This window comes from Penicillium argentinense (assembly GCF_028826775.1).
Source record: "Penicillium argentinense strain IBT 30761 chromosome Unknown utg000009l_segment0_segment0, whole genome shotgun sequence".
NCBI classification, from domain to species: Eukaryota; Fungi; Ascomycota; class Eurotiomycetes; order Eurotiales; family Aspergillaceae; genus Penicillium; species Penicillium argentinense.
The window spans coordinates 343,753-369,543 of record NW_026622668.1 but is presented as its reverse complement, the minus strand read 5'-3'; the positions used below and the strand labels follow the sequence as shown (position 1 = coordinate 369,543).

General features: G+C 52.2%; 9 protein-coding genes across 9 annotated transcripts; 4 read left to right on the top strand and 5 right to left on the bottom strand.

Moving 5' to 3' along the window:
* Positions 1–252: 252 nt before the first annotated feature.
* On the bottom strand, positions 253–3,468 carry N7532_007741 (ATP dependent DNA ligase domain protein; the record flags this gene model as incomplete). The annotated part of the gene is made up of 1 exon (XM_056620233.1): positions 253–3,468. One exon carries the CDS (start codon positions 3,466–3,468, stop codon positions 253–255), a length of 3,216 nt encoding a protein of 1,071 aa, XP_056471039.1.
* A 393-nt stretch (positions 3,469–3,861) lies between these two features.
* On the bottom strand, positions 3,862–5,464 carry N7532_007740 (SF3a splicing factor complex subunit PRP9; the record flags this gene model as incomplete). Its single annotated transcript, XM_056620232.1, has 2 exons — positions 3,862–3,886; positions 3,945–5,464. The coding sequence occupies 2 exons, from the start codon at positions 5,462–5,464 to the stop codon at positions 3,862–3,864; spliced, it is 1,545 nt and encodes a 514-aa protein (XP_056471038.1).
* Positions 5,465–5,733: 269 nt separating this feature from the next.
* Positions 5,734–7,122, top strand: N7532_007739 (ATP-dependent RNA helicase eIF4A; the record flags this gene model as incomplete). Its single annotated transcript, XM_056620231.1, has 4 exons — positions 5,734–5,764; positions 5,821–6,075; positions 6,144–7,037; positions 7,103–7,122. The coding sequence occupies 4 exons, from the start codon at positions 5,734–5,736 to the stop codon at positions 7,120–7,122; spliced, it is 1,200 nt and encodes a 399-aa protein (XP_056471037.1).
* Positions 7,123–8,478: 1,356 nt separating this feature from the next.
* On the bottom strand, positions 8,479–11,063 carry N7532_007738 (WD40 repeat domain-containing protein; the record flags this gene model as incomplete). Its single annotated transcript, XM_056620230.1, has 4 exons — positions 8,479–8,596; positions 8,654–8,801; positions 8,857–9,337; positions 9,393–11,063. Coding segments are annotated over 4 exons (2,418 nt in total), but the record flags the coding sequence as incomplete, so codon positions are not given.
* Positions 11,064–12,295: 1,232 nt separating this feature from the next.
* Positions 12,296–13,877, bottom strand: N7532_007737 (Auxin Efflux Carrier superfamily; the record flags this gene model as incomplete). The annotated part of the gene is made up of 4 exons (XM_056620229.1): positions 12,296–12,774; positions 12,830–13,188; positions 13,297–13,574; positions 13,647–13,877. The coding sequence occupies 4 exons, from the start codon at positions 13,875–13,877 to the stop codon at positions 12,296–12,298; spliced, it is 1,347 nt and encodes a 448-aa protein (XP_056471035.1).
* Positions 13,878–14,048: 171 nt separating this feature from the next.
* On the bottom strand, positions 14,049–15,621 carry N7532_007736 (oxygenase MpaB family protein; the record flags this gene model as incomplete). The annotated part of the gene is made up of 4 exons (XM_056620228.1): positions 14,049–14,321; positions 14,379–15,105; positions 15,186–15,214; positions 15,268–15,621. The coding sequence occupies 4 exons, from the start codon at positions 15,619–15,621 to the stop codon at positions 14,049–14,051; spliced, it is 1,383 nt and encodes a 460-aa protein (XP_056471034.1).
* A 986-nt stretch (positions 15,622–16,607) lies between these two features.
* Positions 16,608–18,846, top strand: N7532_007735 (H(+)-transporting V1 sector ATPase subunit A; the record flags this gene model as incomplete). The annotated part of the gene is made up of 3 exons (XM_056620227.1): positions 16,608–16,910; positions 16,987–17,826; positions 17,893–18,846. The coding sequence occupies 3 exons, from the start codon at positions 16,608–16,610 to the stop codon at positions 18,844–18,846; spliced, it is 2,097 nt and encodes a 698-aa protein (XP_056471033.1).
* A 436-nt stretch (positions 18,847–19,282) lies between these two features.
* Positions 19,283–21,874, top strand: N7532_007734 (dynamin-like GTPase vpsA; the record flags this gene model as incomplete). Its single annotated transcript, XM_056620226.1, has 8 exons — positions 19,283–19,305; positions 19,369–19,438; positions 19,521–19,615; positions 19,741–20,482; positions 20,556–21,197; positions 21,252–21,510; positions 21,570–21,654; positions 21,706–21,874. The coding sequence occupies 8 exons, from the start codon at positions 19,283–19,285 to the stop codon at positions 21,872–21,874; spliced, it is 2,085 nt and encodes a 694-aa protein (XP_056471032.1).
* A 2,636-nt stretch (positions 21,875–24,510) lies between these two features.
* Positions 24,511–25,791, top strand: N7532_007733 (uncharacterized protein; the record flags this gene model as incomplete). The annotated part of the gene is made up of 2 exons (XM_056620225.1): positions 24,511–25,131; positions 25,195–25,791. 2 exons carry the CDS (start codon positions 24,511–24,513, stop codon positions 25,789–25,791), a joined length of 1,218 nt encoding a protein of 405 aa, XP_056471031.1.

Genomic DNA, 25,791 nt, shown 5'->3' with positions numbered 1-25,791 from the left:
AATTGACCATTTCAAAAATATCCATATGAACCGGACTAATCACTGAAACGATCATATGTTCACTGTGAAAGCTTCTGTCCCTAACGCTCTGGCGAGACTGGGTAACTTCATTGTTGTATGCAACGCGCCACTTTGATACTCCCACAAAGTAGCCCGTAGTAAATATGAGACTTTACTGATAATATGCGGCTCAAAAAAGGTGCTCGCAGTTTTGATTCCAATCCGGGTGGGGGATTCTTTTGGATGGTGTTGCTACTCGATCGCCCGTTCGGCGGATGTGCATTCCCCCAGAGCCAGAATGTCGCTCTTTAGAAATGTCACCGACAGAGCACTGGGAAGATCGCCGGAGGTCTTCAGTTTAAAACTGCTAGTATTGACTGTCGCACAAGGATTTGCATTTGCAATAATACCCGCAGCTGACTCTTCCTCGTACCTGCCTAGGTCCCAGCAGGCGCAAGCGTAGAAGAATAATGGGCCCAGTCTAGACCAAGTTTCTTGTAAGCAAAATTTCTCGTCCTCAGGTTGAGGGACATGTGCCAAGATCGCAGCATTTAAGAAGAAGATTTTGTATGTAGTGAGGCCATCAGGCACTTCATGGCGGAATGAATCAGATAGCACTTTGAGAGCATGCCCTACCCGCAGGATATCCTGTCCAATTATTGTTTTGCTGGGGATAGACAGGACCAGTCCGAAAGCTGTCCCATCTTCCACAGCGCGGGGATTTGACTGTGCAAGGGAAACTCTTGACTCGTCGGAATTCAGCGCCCGGATGAAATCCATGAGCCCCGCATCGGTTTCTGAGGATCTGCCGGTCATGTAGACTGGAATTGTCATTAGAGGGGATCGTAAAATATTGTGATGATTAGATCTTGTGTCTTTGCCAGCCTGAGGGTGATTACTGGACTGGATGCACGACCGACGTGCATTTGGAACGAGGCGATTGTTTTGTGAAGTCGATGAGATATCAAATTCGAAATTGGCCTGTGCTTCATAATTTGCAAAGTTCGTTTCCTTTCCCGGGGCCTCATCAATATTGTCACGTCTTCGTTGACTGGAGTTCTGCCGATATGATAAATTCTCGTTCTCAGTCAAAACATTTCCATCGCAAGAAAGGCTCTTTGAAGCTGGTGAAGAAGCCGACTCGTCAATGTATACAGCTGGAAGCTCCTTCGGTCCTTCACATGTCTGATCATGACCGCCGGTGCTCACAGAAGCCAGGGGCTGTGCATGACCCGTCTTCAATGCCGAGACTTGCATAACCTCCTTGCAATTAGGCGCAGTGGAGAGGTCCCCTGACGCAGAATCCGCCTCAGAATCAGAAATTGAGCTGCACGTCGACGACGATGGGCTTTGTGATCTTCGAATGATGTAGTGGCTGGTCAGTTTCTCCATTTTCAGCCGCTTGCGCCATTGTTCTGTCTCTGTAGACAGTTCATCAGTCGGTATAGAGCGGGCATCATCGGCCAGAAGTTGTAATTCTTGAAAAGACGCGGCATCGTCAAATGTCCGATCCGTGTAGATTTTTAGAATGCGTGGGAAACGAAGTGCGAAGTATCTGGCACCAGAAGGCTTTTCAAAACCGCTACCCATCAATTCCACAACAAAAGGCTTTTTGAAGAAAACAGCAGCCTCGGAGAGGTCCTTGCGCCCGTATTCGACAGAGAAAGTCTCGAAATATTCCGGCTCGCGAGCAGAAAATTGGCCAACATGGTTCAGGATTCGAAGCAAATTTTTGTGCATGCAGTGATGATTGAGTGCGTCGACAACTCGGAAACGAGGAGTTTCCCCGAATTCTAGAACCGCATCCTTGTTCAGAAGACACCCAACCAAGAAATGTGTCCACTTGAGATTTTCGAGTGCCGGCAGAGCGGCCGCATCTCGATAATCATAATAGGCTCCAATCAATGCGAGGTCTACAGTGTCTCCAAGGCCTTGGACATAGTCTTTCTTGAGCTTGATCCATCTTCCAAATGAAGGACTAGTGCCAGCCGAGTAGATGGGGAAGTATGGTTCGTCGCAGGCCTTCAAGACGTATCCCTCCCAACGTTGGGCAATAGCTTTAGCAAAACTGACTCCAATTCGTTCTTGGCTACCCGGACGACCGAAATCGAGTATTTCCTGCTCTGCAAGATCCGCTCGACCGTGAATTCTTTGGACTACATCTTGAAGTAGCAGTCGTCTCTGACGATGGGGATTTCGTAAACAGACGTCGTCGTCTAGGAGAAGTATGTCGAAGAAAACAATCATCAGATGCTCGTAAGGCTGGGGGCTAATTATTCTCATTAGTGATGGTCCGTACATGTAGTAGGGAGGTTTCACGGACGGGGAATCACTGTCAACTCCAATCAAAGTCCCGGAGCGAGAAAGGAACTTTCGAAGTTTGTGAAAGCCTGCAATACCCTCGCGCTTATCACTCCATACCACTAGCTCGCCCTCGAGAATACATCGATGGATGAATCTGCATTTGCTCGATCCGATTCGGAGTGAGTCTTCAATCACAGGAATAATGCCGGAACGATCCTCGGTTGAGTCTTTGCCACTCTTGGAGAATATTTGCACCGGTGTTCGCTTATGTGTGAGATCGACGTGTATCTGACAGTATTCCCCGTCGTACTTTCTTTCGACACTAATTCGGCGGCCATTGGCCATCTGATGACAATGCTTGATACTGCGAGCCTTAAAGTATTCTGGTCGACCGATCTTGATCCCCGTACGTGGCCGCAGATATCCCAAAGCAGTCGCACACAGACTGGCAGCAAGTTCTGATTCCGGACGCGGTGGAAAGTGAGCAAACGGTTCTGAGTCGAGCATTTCCAACGCTCCTTCGAACGTGTCTTGGAATTGGAGAAGATGTGGAAGTAGAAAATGAAAACGCTCCAAAGTGTGCTTCAGAGGGAGTACTACAGGGGCGTAACTTTTGAGGATCATTCGAGTGAGCCATTTTGCATCACGGCTGCTCAGGCGACGGTAAAGGGGAGAAAGAGAGCTTTCAACGTCAACGGCAGTCTGCGTGCGGCGGACCTGGGGTCGCGAGAAACGACAACGGGATGCAATCATCCCCAAGGCATGATCAATCTCTTCCGTAGTCACTTCTCGGCCGCCAGAGACATAGTTCTCCGCTTGTCGCATCACATTTTCGACACATTTCCCCAGATCAGGACCACCCGATTCCCGCCATTGGTCTAACTCTGATAGTCGTGACGAGCCTAGACCTAAGCACCGGCCGATGACTCTTGCTAAGGACGTGGCCTGGAGCCAGAATACACGGTCAGTGCGTTTTTCTGGGAACATGCATGAGAGCAAAGCTAGCCTGTTGGTGTCCTCGTGGTTGATGTGACGGTCATGTCGTGCAAACCACTGTCGGATTGTCTGAAGGTTAGGTTGATCGGGCTTAGACGCGGTCTTCGTGATCCGGTTCTCCTCTAGACTTGATAGCAAGTCACAGAGGAAGGAGAATTTGAACCCCATGAAACTTCACGTGAAACAGCTTCCATTCATCTGAATCCAAAGTGACCCTTAGCAGTTTTGAGAGCGAGTTAGAACGCGAAAATTCGCGAGTGGACCGTTCCATGGAAACACGAAAACACGTGACTACTGGTGATATATAGAGGCGCTCATCCCAGTGATTAGGAGAGCATAAGGGAAATGCACCCAAGGTTGTTACAGGTTCTAGTCTCACTTATGCAAAATGGCCAGCAGTAAACTGTATGAGTGCAGTGACAAAGCGACCGGGCCCGTGTTATTCGCCGAACTCCTAGCTTCTAAATCATACATAACCATGGGGATGCACCGTCCCCGAAGAAAATAACCGCGAAAAAACACTCCAAGGAGCAAAAGAAACTGCAAGAAACACCATCCTGATTAGATGATACCCTGCTTGCGAAGACTGAAAACTGTTAGCTGGTTCATGGCGGTGGTGGTGGTGGTTTGTGGGGGGGACTAACTCATCGTAAATTCTCTTCGGCATGACATTGCCGCGGCTATCCTCCATCTGCTCGACGTTGTCTTGATCTTCCTTCTCCTTCTTGCGGTCAGCCTCCAGCTTATCCCGAAGCTGGATAGCGTCTGCGATGCCAGTGATTTCGTTGTAGAGTTTGGTGTTCGAGGTAATGCCGAGACACTTCAAGCCGTAGAGGTGCGTGCCTTCGCTGAAATGTTTGTCAAAAGCCCGACGACCCATGTAGACGAAGTTACCGCAAATCTCACACGGGAATTCAACCCCGAGACCGTGCAATTTGTAGAGCCAGAAAGGAATGGGGCTTCCGTCCCATTGCAGAGGCAGTTTAAGGGGATTGTAGATTTTGTTGTCATCTTTGTCATCTTCATCAGATTCAGGCTCGTCGTAAACATCCTCAGTGTAATCGGGTTCAGCCATCAGGTCGTCATATTCATTCTGGCGCTCCCGCTCCGTCAAACCGCGCTTGCGCACAGCCTCGGTGCGCGTTGCTTCTCGTACGGTTTGAAGCTCCTTAGTCAGGCATCGCACGCGGTGTTCGCGCCATGCAATAGCACGTTCCTGGGCGCCAAACGGGGAAGCATTGGCCGGAGGCGCCGAGGACTTCTCACCCGACTCGCCGGCGGCTTTCTTGGCCTTGGCGGCACGAATGTGCTTGCGGCCGGAGAAGTGGTGCTCGTAAATGTTGTGATTCATAAAGAGCTTTTCGCAGTCGGCACACCACGTGCCCCCGGTCCTTTCAAATGTCCATCCAGGGACCTCGTTCGCTGCCCATTGCTTATCGAATTCGTCGTCAATGCCTGCAAGGATTTTGCGAAGGTTCTTAAGTGGTTGGGCACGTTTGATGAAGCCCTCCAGGTACTTAGCAAGGTTGCCGACGTAATTGAAGTATTTGTCGGAAATCTTATCCTTCCGCTGGAGCGGGAAATCGGGCGGAGTGAGCTTGTCGAATACGTCAAGGTACTGGATGTAGGGCAGGCGCTTGACCCCAGGCAGGTTCAAGTAATCTTGGTGGATTGTGGTCAAATCGAGATACCATCCATATCTCTCCTCGCCGGTGAACATATTATCAACCTCTTCGCCGATTCTGGTTCTTTGGCCCTCCTCAGGCTGACGGCGCTTGTACGAACGTTCGAGATTTTCGGCACGAATGGTCGGGTATCTCTTGTAGTAAGCCTTCATCTCGGCAAGCTTGTTGTAAAACCCCTCGAATGGGTCGCCGGTCTTGATCGACTGTAGTTCCTTTGCGCGATCTCCATGATTATCTTCGTAAACCTCCAAGATGTACTTAGATCGCTCCTCGAGATTTTTCAAAAAACCTGCAACTTCATGGTCACGGATCAGAGGCCGTCGAACCTTTGGACGCCATTGTTTGTTAACACCTCCCTTCTTCCTAAAAGCACGTTCTTGAAGACTTACACTGCGCGGATCTTCGAGAAGCCGATCGGCAATGGCAACCTCGAGTCTCTCCAGATCTTCCTGACCGGTTCGCTGGTGATCGGACAACATCTTGAAAGGGCGAGTGCGACACAAGTCGGTGGGGTAGGAAATGTGTGCACAAGTTGAAGGTGTCCGGTGCCTTGGAGGGGGAAAGTTGCGCGAAGGCGGTCGGGTTCGCGTTTGAAGCTGCAGCTTTGCGGATGGGCACGTGATACGATGCGCGATCGCAAAAAGTCATATGATCATCCAGGTCCCCGTGAACTCAACTTCTTTTCCGTTTACCTTTCGGATCCCCCAGGTTACTTCTTGCCGCCAGAAGAAATCGCGATCCCTTCATCATGGCGGACGGAATCGACAAGCGCGCTGATGGTGAGTATTCCCACACTCAATCAATTATTTCCACGTTGACGAGATTGACGTTTAAGACCGCATGGAGTTCAATACCTCCAAGGAGGTCACGGTAGCGCCGACCTTCGAGGATATGCAGCTGAAAGAGAGCCTTCTTCGTGGAATCTACGCTTACGGTTATGAATCTCCTTCGGCTGTTCAGTCGCGTGCGATCGTCCAGATCTGCAAAGGTCGCGATACCATCGCCCAGGCCCAGTCCGGTACCGGTAAAACGGCGACTTTCTCGATCAGTACCCTGCAGGTAATTGACACTGCTGTACGAGAGACCCAAGGTATGCATACGCTACAGACCCAGCTGGTAAGAGAAGTGAACAATGCTAACTAAGTTATTTCCGTATAGCTCTGGTTCTTTCTCCGACTCGCGAACTTGCGACACAGATTCAATCCGTTATGATGGCCCTCGGCGACTACATGAACGTTCAATGCCACGCCTGCATTGGTGGAACCAATGTTGGCGAAGACATCCGCAAGCTTGACTATGGTCAGCATGTTGTCTCAGGAACCCCCGGCCGTGTCGCCGATATGATTCGCCGCCGTAACCTGCGCACGCGTCACATTAAGATGCTCGTTCTCGATGAGGCCGATGAGCTTCTCAACCGCGGTTTCCGTGAGCAGATTTATGATGTCTACCGTTACCTCCCGCCTGCAACACAGGTAGTGGTTGTTTCGGCTACTCTGCCCCACGACGTATTGGACATGACTACCAAGTTCATGACTGACCCCGTCCGTGTTCTCGTCAAGCGTGATGAGCTGACGCTGGAGGGTATCAAGCAATATTTCATTGCTGTTGAAAAGGAGGAGTGGAAGTTCGACACGCTCTGCGATCTTTACGATACCCTGACCATCACTCAAGCCGTTATCTTCTGCAACACCCGCCGCAAGGTCGACTGGTTGACCGACAAGATGCGCGAGGCTAACTTTACCGTGTCGAGCATGCACGGTGAGATGCCTCAGAAGGAACGCGACAGCATTATGCAGGAGTTCCGCCAGGGCAACACCCGAGTGCTGATCTCAACTGATGTCTGGGCCCGTGGAATTGATGTCCAACAGGTTTCACTGGTCATCAACTACGATCTGCCGACCAATCGTGAGAACTACATTCACCGTATTGGCCGTAGTGGTCGATTTGGTCGCAAGGGTGTTGCTATCAACTTTGTCACGAATGATGACGTCCGCATCCTTCGCGACATCGAGTTGTACTACTCGACCCAGATCGACGAAATGCCCATGAACGGTAAATTGTTCCAATGTCCTCTTTTCCAGAGCATAGCTGACGACGTTTTTTTCCCCCTCTTTTAGTTGCTGAACTTCTCGGTTAAACAACACACATTGTGTAACCATTGCTTTCTTCAATTGTTTGTCTATGTGCGAATGGAGCAGAATGCCGGGGGTAATGCTTTCTCATGCGCAGAGACTCGGAATTTTTTCAATCTCGTTCTTAGGGTTATCTAAGGCGATTCAAGCGCGGAGGAAAGGGAGAAACTCATGATAATAGTAAGTGTAATCATCTTCAATCGCGCATCTGACAATTTCCTGACACGATCGATACAGTTTGAAATTGCCAGACAAGATGTCCATTCGCGGATAATGATACTTACGAAATTCATTCAAATGCCCTGGAGGTTTCACGTGCGACTTACGACTCAGTTCAGAAAGACGACGAGGATGGTAAAAATTAGTACTGTTCAAGGTCGTGTAAAACCTACAATTGTAATATACTACTATATACTGCTAATCCCGTGAAATCCCGTCGCCGCCAGCAGTTGTCATCGCCCTGGACGGGCTGTAAAAGATGCTACTGGGAAGGCTTTTGCTAATAAGAGATGTCCGTTGCCAGCAAAATGTGCTCATGGGAGAGGTTTTTATTAGCCCGAGAAACACAAATATTTGTAAGAGGGCACCAGCCTGGAGAATCTCAGAAGTCCTGAGACAAGATAGTCAGCTCATCTCCACAGGTGTTGTTTTACAACGTGGAAAGTTGCCCAATCCTAGTAGCCGGGTGGATATGGTGATCAAGTTGTAGAGGGTCCTACTAGATGCAACTCTCTTCCGTCCGATAACACTGCGAACCTGAAGAGCCGGGGCAGGAAAGAGAAGAATACTACCTCCACGATAGAGCTTAAGGGATCAAGCGGTAGACTGAAAGACATGGTCAGGTTCGAGACGATAGTGAAGCGAACCTATTATCGGCAGCTAGATGCGAGGCGAGAAGGGCGAACCATCTCCGAGATTTGAAACTTGATATCCTCCCACCGCAAATCCCACAGCAATGGAATGTCCGGGTCATTCGGGCCTAGGCCATGTTAGACTACGCTGCTAGCAGATAAAGTATCCAAGTCAACAGAACAATGATTCATGGTGCAGTAGATTTCCTTGACACTTGATGCTAACTGCTAACCCTAGGTAACTGTTGAAACAGTAAACGGCATGTGGGCTCAGAGGTGTATCTGTACACGGGTGAGAGAAATGGAGGAACAATAGGGGGTAAACATAGATGGGAAACATAGGTAATCAAGCAGAGATAGAAAAAAAAGTGGCAAACAGTTTATGGTTGCGACAATCTTTCAAAACAGAGATAGTAAGGTTCGTTCCCTGCCCTTCCCACCGAGTACATCGAATACAAACCGTCTGATGCAAAACGAGAAAAATGAAACTAGGCTTATCATTCAAATAGCCTAGAGTGTACTTGTCGTTCTCAGAGCGCTGGTACGGAATCCATTCGATGATTGTCCTGTTCGTTGAGCTTGAGCGGAACCTCGCGTGAGGAGAGGGCGGTCGTTTTCTGGTGACCAGCTATGGAGATTGTTAGCCGTCTGCAAGGGAAGGGGTTGACGAAGACACAAAGCATACATTCGTACAACGCAATCATCACCTGCCGAGGCAAACATCCTTGGGTTCGTGGGGTTCCAGGAGATAGCATTGACACATCCCTTGGCATGCCCGTCCAAAGCCTCGACGAGTTGGCCGTCTGTCTTGTTCCAGATGTAGATCTTCGAGTCTGATGACTGTGATTAGCAAAGTCCATTTCATTTGAGAACCAAAGGAGTACTCACCTTCGCTGCCACTCACGACAAAGTTTTCCCCCGCACCGCCGAATGAACTGCGGATCACATATACGCCTTGCTGGTAGCCCGTGTATCTTTGCACCACTTGACGCGAATTGAGATCAATCAACTGGATCTCGCCTTCCGCAAGGTTCAAAAGCAGATATTTGGAGTCTTTGCTGATAGACACAGACGTTCCCTTGCTGGAGAGCGAAAGACAAGCAACTTCCTGGTAGGTAACGAAGTTGTAAATATGAACCTTGTGCTCGGTATCGGCTGCGACCAGCCACTTCCCGTCGGGACTTATCGTGCAATCCTGAACACGGAATGTGCCTTTCCACCTGAACAATGACGGACCGCGGATGCTCCAATGGCAGAGCTGCGAATTTACGTCGAGAGAGCCGGTCACGAACGATTCGCCGTCCGGGGCCCATCCAGCGGCGGTAACAGGCTCGCTGTGGTGATCAATCGTGAGAAGGCAACGGCCATTCTGTTGCATTTGGTCAGTCCCGCTTCGGAATTGTTTCGGTCCCAGATACCATTACCTCGACGTTCCAGACACGAGCTTGCTTATCGTGAGAGCAGGTAATGAGCTTTGTGTCATCCGGGCTCCAGCTCACGCAAGCAACTCCATCAATGTGATTTTCCGCCAGCTTGGTCTTGACCGAGAAGTTGGTTGTATCGTAGATGAACACCACACGATCCTTGCCTGCAGTAGCTAGCTTCGTGCCATCATGTGAGAATTCGCAGCACCACACTTCATCGCAGTGCCGCGTCAGATCAAGAGCAGCGGTTCGGGGGAAATCGTTCTTGTCACACAAATGGTCCGAGTAGAGCGAGGGTGACTCGACAGTGTTGTGATATGAGCAGTTACTGATTTGCGTTTTCTTCACGAAGTCTAAGAGAGTTGCTAGTCGGTGTTGGGGTATCATGACGGAAGGGGAGATAGATTCTTCGACGAGGTCAGCAGAGTTCGAACTGAGTAGTGGCAGCGATGGATTCTTACTGGAAAGTTCGGCGAGAAGTGCCTCTCTGCCTGTAGTGATGGAGCCCTGCGCAGCAGTTGTATTCAGTAGCTCGGAAGGGCACATAAGAAGACTTTGGGGGCGAGGCGTTAGTGGAATTGGTATTCCGGGAGATGGCTTCGGCACACGTAGAACAACGAACCTTGAAAGGGCATGCAGACGATCGATATCATAGTTCAAAGGGGTCAGCTCCTGTCTGAGGACTACGAGCGCCGATGCGAGATCGTGGGATTCCAGGAGCTCGAGGAATTTCTGCTGGCGCAGGAGGAAGAGCATTTCATTCCGCTCGGCTGTTTCTGTGAGCAAAAGAGGATGCTCCTCCCACGTTTCCCATGGTTTAGCATACGCGGGGTACTCGTTGTGGAATGATTGAATGAGGATCTTTTCGGCTTCCGACCACCGACCATCCAGCACGGCGTTCCGGAAGTTGGCGACACCGTGGGTCTCCAGTTTATGGCCACTCTCGGCAGTCAACGTAGAGGCCGCGTCGTGATAACCTAGCTCGTAGAGGCTCTGAATCAAGATGCGCGTGACCTCCTCCCGGTCATGACCGTAGTAGGAATCATCTCGTGTCCGCGCGGGCTTCATATATGAGTCCCCGTTGGCGGTCCCGGGGCGGGAGGACTGGCCGTTCAGGCTGGACTTTCTCGAGTGCGTGGGCCCATTCGCCGCCTGGGAAAAGCCGTTTGTGGACGAGAGGGTGTCGGCAGAACGCATGGTTACCAGACGCCTGCGTTTGCGGGATGGAGAGCGGCCTGGATCCCGGCCGGGTGGGTATCTTGCGTCGTCCTGAGCCGTCGCTGCCCCAGCGGGTCTGGAGTCCGACGCCGTTGCCGTGAAGGACGTTGACTCAGAGCTTTGGGGGCTAGATGACGGAGACCGCGGGCGCCGTAGGTTTGCAGGGTGGGTGGCAGGGCCGACGGCGGGTGCGGAGGTGACTTCAGAAACGGATGGGGATGGATCAGGAGGGCCGGCGGATGCAGGCGTGGGGTTGCTGGGCAAAGGAGGATCAGGGTCGTCGGAGGTGAAGGATCGGTCGGGCAGATTGGTGGCCAGGTCGACAGCTGCGCTCTGCTCGGTCCCCTGGCTCGTTGTTGGAACCAGGTGAGCAGACCGTGGGGATCGAGCAACGACTCGGAGAGCTATTGAAGCGTCCGATGATCGATCGAGACCAGCACGAGACGCCGCAACCACTGGCCAAAGAAGACAGGTCGATTTGAAGTGTTGCAAACGCGTCCCACGGCGATGTCGATGTTGGACTGGGTGGGGAGGCGCCGGGGGAAGAGGACTAGGTTGAAGTGTAGGTGGTGGGCGGAGGTTCAGGTGGTTGCTTATCGCAGATTGGGGGAGGTCCACTCTTGAGCTTGGGAGGCCGGCAAGGCAGGACCGACGGGAACCCACCAGGCGTCAAAGTGCGGTAAATCGCGTCACAAGATGAGAAAAGACCCTCAGCTGATGACTGCGAAGTGCCGACCGTGCGATTTTTCTCGGGGAGCTGCTGACGCTGGGGAGCTCCTGGAGCTGTCTTTATCCTGCCGTGACTATGAATGAGTACCTGAAGGGCCGCCCAGGGTTGATAGCCCGATCTGCCAAGCGCGGTGAGGTCGACTGACTGTGTTCTCTGCAGTGATGAGGGACAAACTACGAACGTTAAGCTTACGTCTGGAAATATTTGTACTATTCGTTTGCCGTATATTCGCCTACTATACCCGCCTGTTGTGGTTGGTAGTATACGAGTCGAACCCTGACACACCAAGTACTTCTCGCCCCAGAGAGACTCGGAGTATAGGGAGAACTACTATGAGGACCCGAGGATGGTTTAATGGTATCCATACTCGTTCCTCCGCTCAGCTCGCATTACATACGGTTCTCCCGCTGGATTGCCGGCTTGATCCTGGGTTCCTTGGATGTGAGCTCCGAGGATCTCACGACTGGCATGCCATCGCTGGTTCAGTTTCTCCACTGACGCCATCATGATGACCGTCCTACCAGCAGCCTCCCGCCGATATAAAGCCATTCCGCGCGCGCGTCGTGGAGAGTTTTTCATCGATTGCTTAGATCACGCAATATCAGATTTCCATTCTACATTGCTACATACCACCCATCGATCATCGTTCTGAATTCTTCAACATGGGCTGTGACTGCGGATCGACTTGCACCTGTACCGGTCCCCAGGGCTGCACTTGCGACGACACCTGTTCCTGCAAGGGATGCGGAGTATGTGACATCCTTGGCCTCCCGAGACAATTCTACCCTAGGGTAAAGTGTGATGAGGATGGAAAAGCTGACTCTGTGTTCTTTTTCTATTTCTAGAAGTAAATCCTGCCCATGAAACGCCCCGACTACGCACCGAACAGTACCTATGACGATCGTATAGTAGTCGACGAGGGATGGTGCAGGCGAAATGAGGAGTTCCACGAGAGTTAATGATGTGTGACATCGAGCCTTCCTTTTTGCCATGATGTATCGGTAGTACGGTGAAATTGATTGAATATTGAATGCCTTCGATCTCGGTCGTGGAGTGTAGACGTCATAGCGCCATCCGGCGGTCCAGCAAGACCGCCTCCGACGCCTTTAAAGGCCCCGTGATCGTAGAGCACACGCACGGCGTCAGGGCATACATGATCTGGTCCTATCAGCAGCTTTGCCCAGTCCAGAAGTCGCAGTGGGGCCGCCAGGGTCTTCGCGATCGCCATCTTTTCCGACTCGGACTCCTGGGCCAGCTCTGCCAGCCCCGAAATGACCAGCGCCGGCGGCCCGACCGGCATGAGCATCATGCTGAACCACAGCATCGGATCATCCCCGAGAAGCGCCGTCCACCACGCGAGGCCATAAACCAGCGAGATGCTCAGCGCCGGCCAAACCATCAACCGCACCAGGAAGATCGTCGTGATGACTCGCACTGCTATCCGGCCCGAATCGCCCTCACCCTCGGCGACCATTCATTCAATCGTGACGCCCAGTTTTCACCCAACCATGAAGATCTGCAACGTCGTGAAGGGGTGCCCCATGTTTCGTACGCTGGTCATTAGGCCACGCATGGAAAATTCCTCCATCCTCGTCGCGTGCGAAAAAGGCCCGATGCAGCGCCCGAACCAGCCCCAGTAAGGCACCCAGCAGGGTGCACCCGACGGCGAGGTCTGCGAATGGATCTCCGAAGGCAGCCATGAGCTCCTGCTTCATACGATGCGGGAAGAGCGAGCCGAGCCAGTGACTCCAGCACTGCATGCGATTGCTCACCACCTGCTGGGCGCCTTCTGGGCCCGCTGGGGCAGCAGCGAGGTGTTCTCGGTGAGCTGTTCGTCGTCGTCGCGCTCTGGGTAGTGCTGTGGCTGCTCTTCAGTACTTGAACTGTAGTATCTTCATCCGCTAGGTGGCTGTGGCTATCAAGATCGGCGCCATCGTGCAGCATCTTCGGTCCTACGACGTATAGGCGATCGTCTTGCTCACCACGGCACAGACGAGGAAGTAGCTCTGTGCTCTCTCGATCTCCTCCATCGCATCTTCTCCTTTTCGTAATATAACTTGCAGGATTCCAACGCTGTCAAGAGACTGTAAGAGGAGGAGCGGCAGGGAAGTGGTATTGTTGAATGCGCACGCCGGTGTGACCAGTTGCGGGAGTTGGAACATCCGCGACACCAAATGTCCTATACCGATCGAGATGAAGGTGTAGATGCCAGCCCACACTCGCAGTGGTTGCCTCTCGGAAAGCGGCCGTTAACAGATGCCCATCAGATTCGAGGCTTATCCGAGGGTAGAGAATCAGTCACCTACCAGTACAGGAATGTAGTTCAGCGCGGTGCCCATGTCAAGATGCTTTCTCAGGATGACCACGATCAGGGCTAGCAGAAACAATTTGTCACCCAATACAGCCATGCCATTTATTGTGGAATCATGGATCAACCGGAGTCGGCGTCCGGTTACGCCATAGCACATGGTCAACAATACGGAGACGCAGGCTTGAAGCGCGCCGAGGAAGGGCGCTATGAGACCTTGATCAATCATGGTGGCGCAGGAATAGTCTAGATGCCTTGACGCATCCAAACGACATTGTGAATGTAAGACACAGACAAAATATATTGGAAGATATAGCTATTCATGGCGTCATGGTGATCAAAGAATTTCAACAATACAATTGTAGCAACGGACTGCCGCTCAACCAAATCCATCAAGCAATCAGACTCGCACAACTTGAAGTAGCGGGTTGGCAGGCAAAATCCTCAATGCAAAGAGGAGACTTAGGCAGATTGTGACGATGCCAGTAAATGCAGCCAGCAAGCCCAACCTCGCCAGGTTCTCGACGCCTGGCCTTTCGAATTTGGTACTGCGTCGTTGTCCCACGCGTGTGGTCCGCGTCAATGTGGGAACATACTTGAATTCGAATCGCGCTTCCCCTCCCAGTCCCATTTTCTCGTCCAGGAGCATTCTGTTGAAGAATTTTCGGCGGACCTGAGTGAAATGTCAGTCAAGTATAAAGTGGATCACGCACAGAGATAGGTTACATACCGATATTGCAAATCGATCGAGGAACGAAATCCTCGGAACAACATACGAGACGCCCGAAACCCAAAAGCAATATCCCCAGACCATGAGACGATAGTAGAGCGTAGATCTCGGGATATCGAGCTCATCCGCAAGCATATCACCATTCAAGAGCCGACTCAACGCTTCCATGAATTCCTTCGAGGCATAGGCCGGGGCGGTATTTTCCAGACCGATAATGATGTTCTTCGCCAGGACTTTGCCGATCTCCGTGGGATCGATCTCTGAGATCAAAAGAGACTCCATCGTTGCGCGAGCTCGAGAGGCATTTTCGAAGGGTTCGGTCGGGGTTCCCATGTAGTAAGCCACGAGCCGCCAGAGGGCAATATAATCTTCAATCTCCTGTGTACTCAAGAAGATTCCCTGACGAGGGAGTCCCAGATATACGACTGAGCTGCAGAAGGTGTTGATGGTGCCGATGCAATCCAGGTCATTGATCGGTGTCCCGTATTTTTCGATATCATAGTAGTCAGGCTTTTGCTCCACAAGACTCATGATCTTCAAACGGACACAGGAATGAAGTAGCCGCACACGAACGGACGAGACGTGACCCTCCCCTCCTGGCTTCATTCCTTCCGCCGAGCTATTTACCTGAAGAACATGTTGGAGTGTTTCGAGCAGACGGCGACGGACTACTTTGGCACCGAAGCCACCAGTTCGTGCAAGGGTCTCGACGACGCGGATGGCGCCCCTAAGCCGACGGACAGCATATAGTCAGATAATACTACTACCTGTGATAGAGGGTAATCATTCAGGGTTAATATCACTCACATGCCGCCTAGCAAGCTTTCAAAGCTCAGCTATTCGAAATCATCAGGATCAAGCAGTGTACCATGACAAAATTCAAACTCACCACGTTCAATATCGGGAGACCATATCGAAAGAAGACATCCTGGCCGCGCTGGATCTGGGCCCAGTCCACCCAATCCGGGATGGTATTGACCTGCGTCCACAGCTCCTGCAGTTTTGGGTCTTTATCGGCATGCTTCTCTAGCAGGGCGTACAGGTCCTTCTTGAAAGGCTTGTCCGAGTCTCCCTCCGTCGGGATCCTGTTCAACCTTGTCACGCACTCGTCGGCTAGCGAGTCATAGGTATGAACCAAAGGGTGTAGTTCTTCTTCCGAGCGGTGGAGATCGGTCCAGTGAAAGGAGTAACCCCAGTAGTGGCACTCGGTGCTATTTCCCTTTCGGGGCCTCTTCAAGACCATCGTGTTCGAGTCAAAGTCGTAGATTGACACTTCAGGGCAGAGCAGTTATTGCCGTTGCAAACAGATCAGCTTGCATCCTCTCCGCTTGACTTTTGAATATATAGAGTGCCGCACAGGTTGCTCATGACAGTCGTGGCACCGCTTCAACCGTGGTCCGTGGTCCGGGGCAAGGCGGGGTGAAGGCTAGCATGTGAACGGGATCGACCCCGTTGTTGATCTCCGCGTTTTGTCTGGTCTTCGCTAATATGAGTTAAGTCATAGCAATACATTGGGGTACTTCATAAATGCACTAATGTCCTCCGAGCCTCTGGTGATTGGTCTTGTGAACATCGGTCACAAGGGCAACAACTTGTATGCCTCTTTAGGACACCTTCCCTCCTACTGTTCACCTGAGGTATCACATGCAAGTTATGTAGCACGGTCGTCTCTTCCGTAAAGCATGAAATAACTCTCTGCGAAAATGAAGAATCAGGGGCTAATGTGTGGTACAAAAAACAGCTCGAGGTGGGGATATATATCTGGGCTGCTACTTTGTTTACGCGGGTACCTGCAGACATACGCTGGAGCAAACATAAAGTAAAGAGCACGACACACTCGAATTCTATCAGAGATTAGAATAGCGGATCAATCTGATGATTTGTTCAAATTTCGAATTATCCCAGATTTACGATATAGAATCTCTGCGAGGGTTGGGTGTATAGATGGGATATCCGGGGGATGTGCGGGGAGGAAGGTCGAGATGAAAAAGTCCACGCTGCTTCTCTAGACTCATTCTTTGTTTGTTTCCTCCACACCCATACCATCGGCAGTGCCTACCCCTGTTCTTTCTCCAAAAACATGGCCGATGCCGGCCGCCAATCCACCGGGAGAGGTCGCTCGAGGATTGGATGACAGTTTAGGGGGACTCCACGACTGCTGGGCACCCCCTCGTCCGACCTGCACCGTTCCTGACGACAGACCCAATCTGCCACTGCTATCCCAAGCGAATGCTAGGAATTGGAAGGCCCCGACTCAAAGCCCGGCCGTCCCTGCTGGATCTCTTGAGCAGACGTGAGCGCAGTCCCAGTCCCCGGCGAGCGCCTCCACCGCCCGAGCTGCCACCGCTTCCAGACTCGCCCGCTACAGCCAGCTCGACCTCCACCTCGACCTCCATCTCCCCGTCCACCCCTCCCACTCCCCTGTCCAAGATGGCCCCGGCAAAGGATAACAAGGAGCTTGGCTCCATCTTCTCCATCTCCGGCCCCGTTGTGGTCGCTGAGAACATGATCGGCTGTGCCATGTACGAGCTGGTGCGTCGCAACCTGAGCTCCCCGAGTGCCTCCCCCGGAATGTCTACCCATGCATTTACTGATGCCGCCGCTCTAGTGTCAAGTTGGTCATGACCTGCTCTCGGGTGAAATTATTCGAATTGATAACGACAAGGCCACTATCCAGGTCTACGAAGAAACTGGTATAGCTCCTCCCTTTTCCCCGGGCCACGTATCCTCCGACCGGCCCCCCGATAACAGTGCTAATGGGAATTCTTTCTGCAATCTAGCCGGGCTGACAGTTGGTGACCCCGTTACGCGGACGGGCAAGCCCCTCTCCGTTGAGCTCGGTCCCGGTTTGATGGAGACGATCTACGACGGTATTCAACGACCCCTCCGTGCCATCTCCGAGAAGTCCAAGGGCATCTACATCCCTCGTGGTATTTCCGTCAATGCGCTGGATCGCGAGAAGAAATGGGACTACAAGCCCGCCGACTTCAAGGTCGGCGACCACATCACCGGCGGTGACATCTGGGGTACCGTCTTCGAGAACAGTCTGGTGAACAACCACAAGATTCTTCTGCCCCCCCGCGCCCGGGGTACTATTACACGGATAGCCCCCGCTGGAAGCTACACCGTTGAGGAAAAGTTGCTGGAGGTCGAGTTTGAGGGCAAGAAGTCCGAGTTCGGGATGATGCAGACCTGGCCCGTCCGTGTACCCCGTCCCACCAGCGACAAGCTGTCCGCCGATGCGCCTTTCATCGTCGGCCAGCGTGTGCTGGATGCCCTGTTCCCCAGTGTCCAGGGTGGTACCGTCTGTATCCCTGGTGCTTTCGGATGTGGTAAGACTGTCATTTCGCAGTCCGTATCCAAGTTCTCGAACAGTGATATCATCGTCTACGTTGGCTGTGGTGAGCGTGGTAACGAGATGGCTGAAGTCTTGATGGATTTCCCCGAGGTATGTTTTTCTACGTGCATGCACATATGATAGTCGAGCGAGGACTAATTATCTTGATATATATAGCTTTCTATCGATATCGACGGTCGCAAGGAACCCATCATGAAGCGTACCTGCTTGATCGCCAACACCTCCAACATGCCCGTCGCTGCCCGCGAGGCCTCCATCTACACCGGGATCACCATTGCTGAATACTTCCGTGACCAGGGCAAGAACGTGGCCATGATGGCCGACTCCAGTTCGCGTTGGGCCGAGGCTTTGCGTGAGCTGTCGGGTCGTCTGGGAGAGATGCCTGCTGATCAGGGTTTCCCCGCCTACCTGGGTGCCAAGCTGGCGTCTTTCTACGAGCGTGCTGGTAAGACCTGTGCTCTAGGTAGCCCCGAGCGTGAGGGCAGTGTCAGTATCGTCGGTGCCGTCAGTCCCCCCGGTGGTGACTTCTCCGATCCCGTCACCAGTAGTACCCTGGGTATTGTGCAAGTTTTCTGGGGTCTCGATAAGAAGCTGGCCCAGCGTAAGCACTTCCCCTCCGTCAACACCTCCATGTCCTACAGCAAGTACAACGCCGTTTTGGACAAGTACTACGAAAAGAACAACCCCGACTTCCCTCGCCTGCGTGATCAGATCCGTGAGCTGCTGTCCAAGTCCGAGGATCTGGACCAGGTCGTGCAACTGATCGGTAAGGCGGCGCTGGGCGATTCCGACAAGATCACATTGGATTTGGCCGCGATGCTCAAGGAGGACTTCCTCCAGCAGAACGGATACAGTGACTACGATCAGTTCTGCCCCCTGTGGAAAACCGAGTACATGATGAAGGCGTTCATGGGTTACCATGACGAGGCACAGAAGGCTGTTGCTCAGGGCCAGAACTGGAACAAGGTCCGCGATGCCACCGCAGATCTGCAGAGTGCCCTGCGGAGCATGAAGTTCGAAGTCCCCGACAACGAGCAAGAGGTGTCGGCCAAGTATGAGAAGATCCTCCAATCCATGACGGAACGATTTGCTTCAGTCTCGGATGAGTAGATGGTGGACCTTGGCCTATGAATTTGTCGCTTTGCATCTATCTCTTTTTCCGGCTTTTGTTATCAGCACACATTACCCTGTAGTTATGTTCGAATAAGATTCTTCTTTGGGAGGTATAGATTCTCTAGCAAGTCTTCATTTACTAGTAGCAGAAATGTAACAGGCAGCCGAATAATTGCATGTAGAGTACCAAAGTTCGTCAATGAGCGCCTACAAGTGACACCTCGTCACTGGGCTCTTCCCCGTGGGTGCCTACCGTGGACTGCGGCTCCCGTGTGCTGCGCGGCCCGCCACCCACTCCCATCACCGCCTTCTGCCAACAAACAGTCTTCCGCTTCCATCCCTCGAGGTTCTCCCTGTTGCCCTCTGCTCTCTCTCTTGTTCTGTCCTTTAGAACCTTCTCTTCGCTCATATACACCTCATATCTTCGCCAGCCATGGCAAGCCCAACTGGCTACTCGTGCGCCACCCCCCCTGTCACCCCCCTCCACTCCGATGCGGCCCTAAGCTAACTCGTGCGCAGCATAAACGTTAATGATCCCAGCTTGATCTCGCTGGTCAACAAGCTGCAGGATGTCTTCTCTACCGTCGGAGTGAGTAGAAAACGGCCTTGATCGCATATGCGCTATTCGTGGCCTTTGGATACCTGACAACTGACACCGCCGCTTAATTTAGGTGCACAACCCCATCGACCTGCCACAGATCGCTGTCGTCGGATCGCAGTCCAGCGGAAAGAGTTCAGTACTAGAGAATATCGTCGGCCGGGATTTGTATGTGCCCTCAGTTCCCAGAAGTCTCCCCGCCGCCAGGTGTCCGCGACCGTGGTGGCGGGGGGACCATTCCCCGGTGTCGTCATGTCAGCCATTGCTAACCGCAACGCCTCTCTCGTTTTTAGCCTTCCTCGTGGTTCGGGCATTGTGACCCGGAGACCCCTTATTCTGCAACTCATCAACAAGCCCGCGAGCTCGCAAACGAATGGTGAAAAGAAGCTGGAGACATCGGACAGCGAGGCCAATGTCGACGAATACGGTGAATTCCTCCACCTGCCCGGCGAGAAGTTCTTCGACTTCAACAAGATCCGCGATGAGATTGTGCGTGAAACAGAGACCAAGGTCGGCAAGAACGCCGGTATCTCGCCCATTCCGATCAACCTGCGCATCTACTCCCCCAACGTCCTCACCCTGACCCTCGTCGATCTGCCCGGTTTGACCAAAGTGCCTGTTGGAGACCAGCCCAAGGACATTGAGCGCCAGATTAAGGATATGGTGCTCAAGTACATCAGCAAGCCCAACGCTATTATCTTGGCCGTGACCGCGGCCAACCAGGACCTGGCCAACTCCGATGGTCTTAAGCTGGCTCGTGAGGTAGACCCGGAGGGACAACGCACCATTGGTGTGTTGAGTAAGGTCGATCTGATGGACGAGGGCACCGACGTTGTGGATATTCTCGCTGGACGGATTATCCCTCTGCGCCTGGGATATGTTCCCGTCGTCAACCGTGGCCAGCGTGACATTGAGAATAAAAAACCCATTGCCTACGCTCTGGAGAACGAGAAGAATTTCTTCGAGAACCACAAGGCGTACCGGAATAAGGCCTCTTATTGTGGTACACCATACCTGGCGCGGAAATTGAACTTGGTAGGCTTTCCACCGTTTAGAGCATCCTAGATTGAGGAGTGGAGTGGCGAAACTAACATGACTTGCAATCTAGATCCTGATGATGCACATTAAGCAAACCCTCCCCGACATCAAGGCTCGAATTTCCTCCTCCCTCCAGAAGTACACCTCCGAGCTGTCACAGCTTGGCGATTCGATGCTCGGCAACAGCGCAAACATTATCCTCAACATCATCACCGAGTTCAGCAACGAGTACCGCACTGTCTTGGAAGGAAATAACCAGGAGCTGTCTAGCATCGAGTTGTCCGGTGGTGCTCGTATCAGCTTTGTGTTCCACGAGCTGTACTCCAACGGTGTCAAGGCTGTGGATCCCTTCGACATGGTCAAGGACATCGACATTCGCACCATTCTGTACAACTCCTCAGGATCTTCTCCCGCCCTGTTCGTTGGAACCACTGCGTTCGAGTTGATCGTGAAGCAGCAGATCAAGCGCCTGGAGGACCCAAGCACTAAGTGTATCTCGCTTGTCTACGATGAGCTGGTGCGCATCTTGGGCCAGCTTCTGAACAAGTCGCTGTTCCGCCGTTACCCTATGCTGAAGGAGAAGTTCCACGCTGTGGTGATTGCTTTCTTCAAGAAGTGCATGGACCCTACCAACAAACTGGTCAAGGATCTGATCAACATGGAAGCCACTTATATCAACACTGGTCACCCTGACTTCCTCAACGGTCACCGAGTGAGTGTACTCTGACTGAAGCGGCTCCCATGGACCCGCAACTGACATCTATAGGCTATGACTATTGTGAACGAGCGCCAGGCTGCCGCCAAGCCCACACAGGTCGACCCGAAGACCGGCAAGCCTCTGCCACCCCGCGCACAGAGCCCGTCCTTGGACACTACTGGCGAGGCTAACACTGGTGGTGGATTCTTCGGCAGTTTCTGGGCTTCGAAGAACAAGAAGAAGATGGCTGCCATGGAAGCTCCCCCGCCTACCCTGAAGGCCTCTGCTAGCTTGTCTGAGAGGGAAGCCACCGAGGTTGAGGTTATCAGTAAGTTCTCAGATCGAGAGATGGTCCCACTACCTTTTTTACTGATCTTTTTGCCACAGAGCTGCTCATCACCTCCTACTTCAACATCGTGAAGCGTACAATGATCGACATGGTCCCTAAGGCCGTCATGTACACCTTGGTGCAGTACGTAGTTTCCCCGATCACAGTTGCGCGTGGAATTCTAACTTTTTCTAGATTCACCAAGGATGAGATGCAGCGCGAGCTGCTGGAGAACATGTACCGTAACAACGAGCTGGATGACCTGCTCAAGGAGAGCGACTACACCATCCGCCGGCGGAAGGAATGCCAGCAAATGGTGGAGAGCCTGGGCCGTGCCAGCGAGATCGTCAGCCAGGTGCAGTAAAAAGGATATTGGGAAATTTTTATTGGCCGGAGCCGAAGACGAGCCGAATGTATCATTGAACCAATTGCGTTGGCGGAGTTGGGAATGGACCGCATTTCTTTTGTTCGCAACGAAACGGAATTTTTTTGACCATACTCGTACTTTTCGCACCGCTGTCTCCTCTTTTCCTTCCACCATTTGCCCCCGTCGACCCCTCGGACGGAATCTCACATTTTCGTTTTAGAACTCGGTCTTGTCTAGCGGTTTCTTTCTCTCATCTGCTGCGTTGGAGGAAGGAGTTAGCATTCTCGTGATTGCATTTTGCAGTCTTGAAATCGGATTCGCTTGCGTGCGTGGTGCTATTTTCATTGCCAAATTTGAGAGCTCTATACCGTTTGCTGCTGAATTACTGTTGCTGCTTCTTCTCTATGCGTTCTTTTTACGTCTCCACTCCTGTGTTGTCAACTGGATCAATTAATGATTTTCTTCTATCCCTGAGATACCTATGGAACTAGAAATTACTACTGGGGACGCTTTGAATGTTCATGTAGATTCGGTGCTGTAGACCGAGCAACCCCAACCACCAGTATTTCCGAGTCTAGAACGCCCTCTTTTCAAGTTGGACCAATAACGATGATACGCCTAAGGCTCAGTACGAACGCGAATGTGAATGCGAATACCAAAGGCCTTCAAGTTGGGAAGTGTTGCAGATGTGTGGCTGCCCAATGGGGATGATGTCTAACCTGTTTAGGTGTGGACGCCACGGTCAGCCACGGGGCCAGCCACTCGGCTTCTGACCTTCACTGCAACCGCCTTACCTTGTGACTGCTCGGACTGGCTGCCACTACTAGCACCATCCACGATGGTGCAGACCTACTCTGCCCTTACAAGCACCACAGACATCGAAAACCAGCAATATACCCAGGAAGATACAATCTATCAGCTGCTGTGAAACGCAAGTTCACAAGATCCTGAAATCGACGAATCAACGGACAGCCAGTGGAAAGAAGCGCTTGACATTGGAGCGACAACCCCTTGACCAACTCCGTATCTGCGGAGTAAATATCCCCAAAGCCTGAAGAGCTCACGCCAGGGCCATTGCAGGCCGAAAAACACAATCGACGGGTATTTGAGTTTAAAAACCTGCAGATCACCAAGGGATGCCCTTACTATCCTCTATCTCAGAATTCGGCAGCCGAGAGTCTCTGTGCACGATTGGAGGGCGAATGTCTTACCCCGCTACAGTAGGTGTGTCTTTAGAGACAAGGAGACAACCCCGTTCAAGGGTAGGAATTGACTGTTCAACATGGATTTAATACGGACTACTCCGTACGTGGATCCAGTCCGTCGGCGAAGCTAATTCGCAATCGCACATGTTCTGCGCTCCTCGACCAGAGCCAGCCAATGATTACATGGTGCTTCCGACCCACATGTATACCATCATGCTCTGTGCATCGCGATTACAAGGCCTGGGCTGCAAATGGCGCCAAATGTGGGCTCTGAACAGGCGAAGATTGAAATGCTAGACCTTCGTGCTGAGTCAAAGCAGACAAGGAAGAATCATTTCGAAACCATTTCGTCAAGACGGACCCGCTCAGGGCATGGCTGTGAGTTGTTTGTTGCTGGCCATATCATCTTCCCGTTCGCCCATATGGATTCCAAACACTCCTTATACCCTACGGTTCAACATGGCCGCGTGAATGGGAACGCGTCCCGAATGCATTGACGATTCCTACACTGTCAATTTGCCGCTTGTCTTGATTCCCAAACTTGAGACATACAAACCCAATCCACTTCCCCAGCCTCGAATCACGACCCGTGCTGCACCGAGGATGGCCCACCCCACCCCTCCTAGGACAATTGTTGACGACTCAGATCACGACAATTGTGAGCGTCGATTTCCCCCACTTGGGGAATTTAGTCAACCATTGTTTGATTGTGTTGATCGGAAGCTCAAGCACCATAATCGCGGACCAAAAAATAGTTAAGCCTGCCACGAGGGCATCGACTGGCCGAATGCCGGGAACCCACTTGCACTCGGGCACTATCCGCTCGGTTCCGTCCTTTGAATCGAAGATGGCATGGGGATTCGCGCAAAATGCCAAGTGTTTGTTTCACTGTGACTGGAGATGGATCCCCATCGCACTGCGACGCCTTGAATCTACTGCATCGTCTCCCGAGCTGAGCCGCGTGAAAATCCTTCGCAGATCTCTTGGCCGTTGCAACCGATGGCAAATTCCACGTGGACTCTAGGCTGGCTTTTTCTCCGTACGAGGGGCAGCCATTATTTCTTGTCTGAATGACTAGCGGCAATAAATTGCCCTCTGGAACCCACGAGGCTCCACCGACGATGGGGCGGCGGAGATCTTCAATGGTCGCGCGGGAGCATCAAGGTTTGGGTCGGAGATCCTTAGTGATTCATAGGGCAAGGAACTGCTTGACTCCTCCCGCGTCGTCCTCTAGGTTTGGAGTATCTGCCTTAATTTTGATGGCAAGGCGTGGGGCTGTGGACAAACCAAGGCCCTCAGGGGTTGGTCGCGACGACATACCCCAAAAAAGAAGCGTTCCATATAAAACTTCGCTTGCCAGCTCCGACCCCCTGGGTGAGGCGATGTCTCCCTTTCGGCCGATCTCTGAACCAATCGCCCACAACCGTCATGTCGAGTTTAATTCTGCAGTGGTTGATGGCTCGGAACGTGCCTGACACGAGTCAACTTCAACGTCGCGAATTTGACTCGTCAAAATCCGTGGCAGCCAACTCGGCCAACTCAGCGGCGGGCTCATGGGTGATTGACCCTTTGCCCTCGCTTCAGCGAGGAGGTTTGATTGCGATTTCGGCTCTGGCGATGATTTCTCTCATTGCAACCTTCTGTCTCTTATGTTTCTTTACCTATCGATTCATTTTCTGGAAAAAGTATTACAAGCGTTACATCGGATATAATCAATATGTCGTATTGATGTACAACCTCGCTATCGCGGATTTTATTCAAGGACTGGGGTTCATTGTCAGTTTGCGGTGGATCAACCAGAACTCGCTTCACGCAGAGGACCCCGGATGCTTTCTACAAGGCATCTGGCTCCAAATGGGCGATCCCATGAGTGGTGTCTTCGTGCTAGCAATTGCATTGCACACTTTCATGCATGTTAGCCTGGGTCGCCAGATCAGTCACCGCACCTTTGTGTCCATCGTCGTTGGGCTATGGGTCTTTGGGGTGATCTTGGTCATCGTCCCCATCGCAGCCCATGGTCCCCACGTATGGATGCCGTCTGTGGGATGGGTATGTCCTTATCCTGAATACCGATTTCCGAATGATTGATTACTGACCATTTTGCGTTTGCAGTGCTGGATGACCACACAACACCCGGCCCTTCGTCTTTGGACACATTACTTCTGGATCTTCTCAGCTCAATTCCTGAACCTCGTCTTATACGCCATCATGTTCTTCCAGCTCCGACGCAAGATCTCCCAGTCCAAGATTCTGGGTAGCAGCTACACAGAAAGTCTCAAACGCCTGAACCGAGTCGTCTCATACATGGTCCTCTATCCGATTGCCTACATTGTTTTGACATTGCCGTTGTCCGCTGGCCGAATGGCATCCGTCAGTGGTCGTTCACCTAGCGTGGCCTACTTCTGTGTTGCGGGTGCTCTAATGACACTATCTGGCCTGTGTGACACACTGCAGTATACGCTGACTCGCAAGAGTATTGTACTGGAGTCGGAGATCCGGTCCAAGCGAGAGGATGGATACCACGATATCTCGAGCCACAAGAAGACCACAGTGGACAAGGGCCCAATCTCGACTGTCTGCGCCGCCCACCCCGGGAATGACTCCACCGAGGCCATCGTCCAGAGCCAAGATATAGAGCTTGCGAATGTCGACCACCAAAATGTGTACCAGCATACCACCATTACCGTCACGCACGAACCCGCATATTAA